The 3,255-nt window shown below is 47.2% G+C and overlaps 1 protein-coding gene across 1 annotated transcript; it reads left to right on the top strand.

The window, feature by feature from the left end:
* Positions 1-1,070: 1,070 nt before the first annotated feature.
* FOXL3 (forkhead box L3) lies at positions 1,071-2,838 on the top strand. The gene is made up of 3 exons (XM_044657436.1): positions 1,071-1,177; positions 1,726-1,894; positions 2,356-2,838. The coding sequence occupies exons 1-3, from the start codon at positions 1,071-1,073 to the stop codon at positions 2,836-2,838; spliced, it is 759 nt and encodes a 252-aa protein (XP_044513371.1).
* Positions 2,839-3,255: the final 417 nt, after the last annotated feature.

The following is a 3,255-nucleotide window of genomic DNA, read 5'->3' as shown; positions in this document are numbered from 1 at the left end:
TATCTTGTGGCATACACCTTTTTCAAGTCCCAGAACCTTTGTTATGACTTTGGTTTACATCACTTGTTGGAAAACACTCCGAAGCATAGAAAAACTATTAAATTGTTACAGTATTGGATGCCAACACACAGGGCTATTACTCTAATTCATCCCCCAGATCAAAGCCCACACAAGCAGTTCTCCAGCCGGGAGCTATTTTCCCTTAGCTTTCCTGCTTGACAGTAGGCTCCCGGATTCTCTGTTCTGTCTTCTTTGAACATATAGCTTTTCCTTTAGTCACGGAAACACAATTTATGTCTATTATACTGTATTACAGATTATATCTCGGGAGATGGGCATTATTGGATGGAATGTCTGCCGACTGTAAGTGGTGTGTGTCTGTGTGTGTTTCCTTAGCAAAACTGGGGGGAAGGGAAAGGATAAAGAGGGGTGGAGGAGAAGGGGATAGGGCGGGGGTATTTTGGGGGGAGTGGATCCTAAAACTTGAATTTGCAAAAGTCATCCTTGAAGCATAATTTATTAACATTGTGTTCTTTGCTTTTGTCACACTGTGCATGGAGATGACCAGAGAAAGAAGGAAAGAAAAGAAAAGGGAAAGGAAGAAAGAAAGAAAGCAAGCCTGGCCCCTCTCCACCTCTACATCAGACCACCCAGGGCTCTTGAGTATGGCTACTGGCTGTACAAGCCAGGGGGTTCAAAGGTTCATGGGAGAAGTAACCAATTTAATCAGTTATTAGCTGCCTCCCTTATAACCAGATTGGACACACACGCACACACGCACACACAAAGTGTGTGTCGGGGGCGGCGGGGGGGGGGGGTGTTGGGAGGGAGAGGGCGCAAGAAATATCCCTACAGTCTCTGTCTGGGATTCAAGAATTACAAAAACAACCTCCACCCCTGGACTGCGAGAGTATGTGAGTGGAAGAGGGAGAGGGTGAGGGCGGAGGAGGAGAAGGAGGAGGAGGAGGGGGAAGAAAAGAGGGGGGAGGAGAGGGACGAGGCGCTAAGGGAGAACCCCACACCAGCTCTTGCACCCTGCCGGAGCTGAGCAGAACCCGGCTGTGAGAAAGATGTTCGATAACACGCAGTATCCCTACAACTGTTTCAACTACGATGGTGATGACTACCCCGCCTGCAGCTCTGATGAGGAGAAGAAACTCAGTCGCCCAGCTTACAGGTAGCTGAGAAGTTTCCTATGAAGTCTTCCTCTCTGGGGCAAGGTGGTATTAATGATGTAGGGGAGGGGAGGCAGCGAGGACAGGGGATTCCCCCTCCCCCTACCAAGTCCTGTACTAGTCTGGGTCCAGGAAGATGCTAGTAGGATCCTGGGGCAGGGAGTGCTCGGAAAACCTCAGCTGGTCGGGAGTTGGAGAAAAGAAGTGGTGCTCCGCAGGCACTGGCAGTAGGCGGTGGGGGGTCGCCAAGGGATCCCGGCAAGAGAGCAGGCTGGACGCGCCAGGGTCCCTGAAGGCGAACATTTGCACTAGGCGGAGACTAGGGAACCCTGGGTCACTCAGTGGAAAATGCATCCCGCAGCTTCCCTGAAACACCTTCCCTGGCTAAGTGAGGGGGTCCCAGCTGGTAGAGTGGAGGAGACTTTTTGTGGGACTGGTCCTCCACCAAGCCCAGGGTAACACAGCTCTCCAGGAGAGTAGAGAGGAGCTCCTCGGGCTACTTAATGCTTGATTCCTAAGGCAATGGCTTAACCCTGATTTTCTTTTCCAGCTACATTGCCTTGATCGCAATGGCCATCCAGCAAAGCCCTACCAATAGAGTGACGCTGTCTGGCATTTATGACTTTATAATGAAGAAATTCCCTTACTACAGATCAAACCAAAGAGCCTGGCAAAACTCCATTAGGCATAACCTCTCCCTTAACAGTTGTTTTGTAAAGGTAAGAAGATTAATCACAGTCTCTTCATATAGGCCAGTTATTCAGCAGCAGCAGCAGCAACAGCAGCAGCAGCCCTGAGATGACTTTCTATCTAGGAAACATCTGTCTTAAATATTCTTGCTGAGATCCAGAAAAAAAGGGGGAGGGGGGAAGGGGTACGACACACTCTTGAGAAATGCCATGATTGTGCTCTAGATAATTAAGAGCTCTCCCTCCCTCACAGCTGTTGAAAAGTTAATGCTCTTCTTGTCTGATTTACCTTAATGTATACCCAAGTTAACCAGAGTTGTTGTTTTTCTTGTTGTTGTTTTACCTAGGAGTTACACAATTTGGGGGGTAGGAGGAGGCATGATTTCAATGGCTTGTATGTTTATACCAATCGTGACTTTAAATGAACACAGATGCAAAGTGCCAGCATCTGCGCACCATACCCACACTGAACTGCCTTTCTCAAAATCCAGGTCCCCAGAATGGAAGGGAACGAGAAGGGAAAGGGAAACTATTGGACTTTCGCTTCAGGATGTGAGTCCATGCTGGATCTTTTTGAAAACGGGAACTACCGGAGGAGGCGTAGGAGGAGAAATATGAAAAAAGAACCTAAAGACCAGAACTCAGGTGGGATTATGGAACCTTCCACGCCTGAGCTGCCCATTATAGATTCATACTCAGAGAGCTCCCACCTGAATGAAGGCACGACGAAGAAACAGGAGTTCAGAGCCCCTCACCTAGAGCCGTCTCCATTCTACTCAAATGGCCTCTCCAATCGGCAGAACCTAAGCAATCCCTCTCTTGGAAAATCTGACTCAGAAATTAAATTTAGCATTGATTACATCCTCTCATCACCCGATCCTTTGCCTGCCCTAAGATCGCCCTTCAATACCCAAGATAATAAATATCATCTTCTGGAGCCTCAACAAATTAACCTCCAGTTTTGGACAATGTGAGATGCTCAAAAAATGGGGTATATTCTGGTACTACTCTATAACCACTAGCTTTCAGTTAGTGAGATTGTTGTGCTTCTTTCCCATACCATCTTCTGAAAGAGCACAGTCAAGCCAACTTTTCATATAAAAGCTGAGCTGTTCAATCAAAACCAAAAGCTTGATTTCAGCGGTTTGTGCTTAATGGTTAATCCATTTGTTGAGGGGTGGGGTGGGGTGGGGGGATGGCTTTTGATTTCATAAGCAATGCAAATGTGAAACTGGCTATTATTCCTTTAAAGATGCTCACCTGTGGAGAAATCCATATCATGGATCAATTCAATTCAGTTCAATTCAACAAAAATATGCCAGGCAGTGTTGGGCACTGGGGGTTATAAAGACATAGTCACACCAGATAGGTTAACCTACTGACACCATTTT

Source organism: Gracilinanus agilis, chromosome 1 (assembly GCF_016433145.1).
Source record: "Gracilinanus agilis isolate LMUSP501 chromosome 1, AgileGrace, whole genome shotgun sequence".
Classification (NCBI taxonomy): Eukaryota; Metazoa; Chordata; class Mammalia; order Didelphimorphia; family Didelphidae; genus Gracilinanus; species Gracilinanus agilis.
Note: the sequence above shows the minus strand (reverse complement) of the source record. Positions and strands in the feature narration are given on the sequence as shown.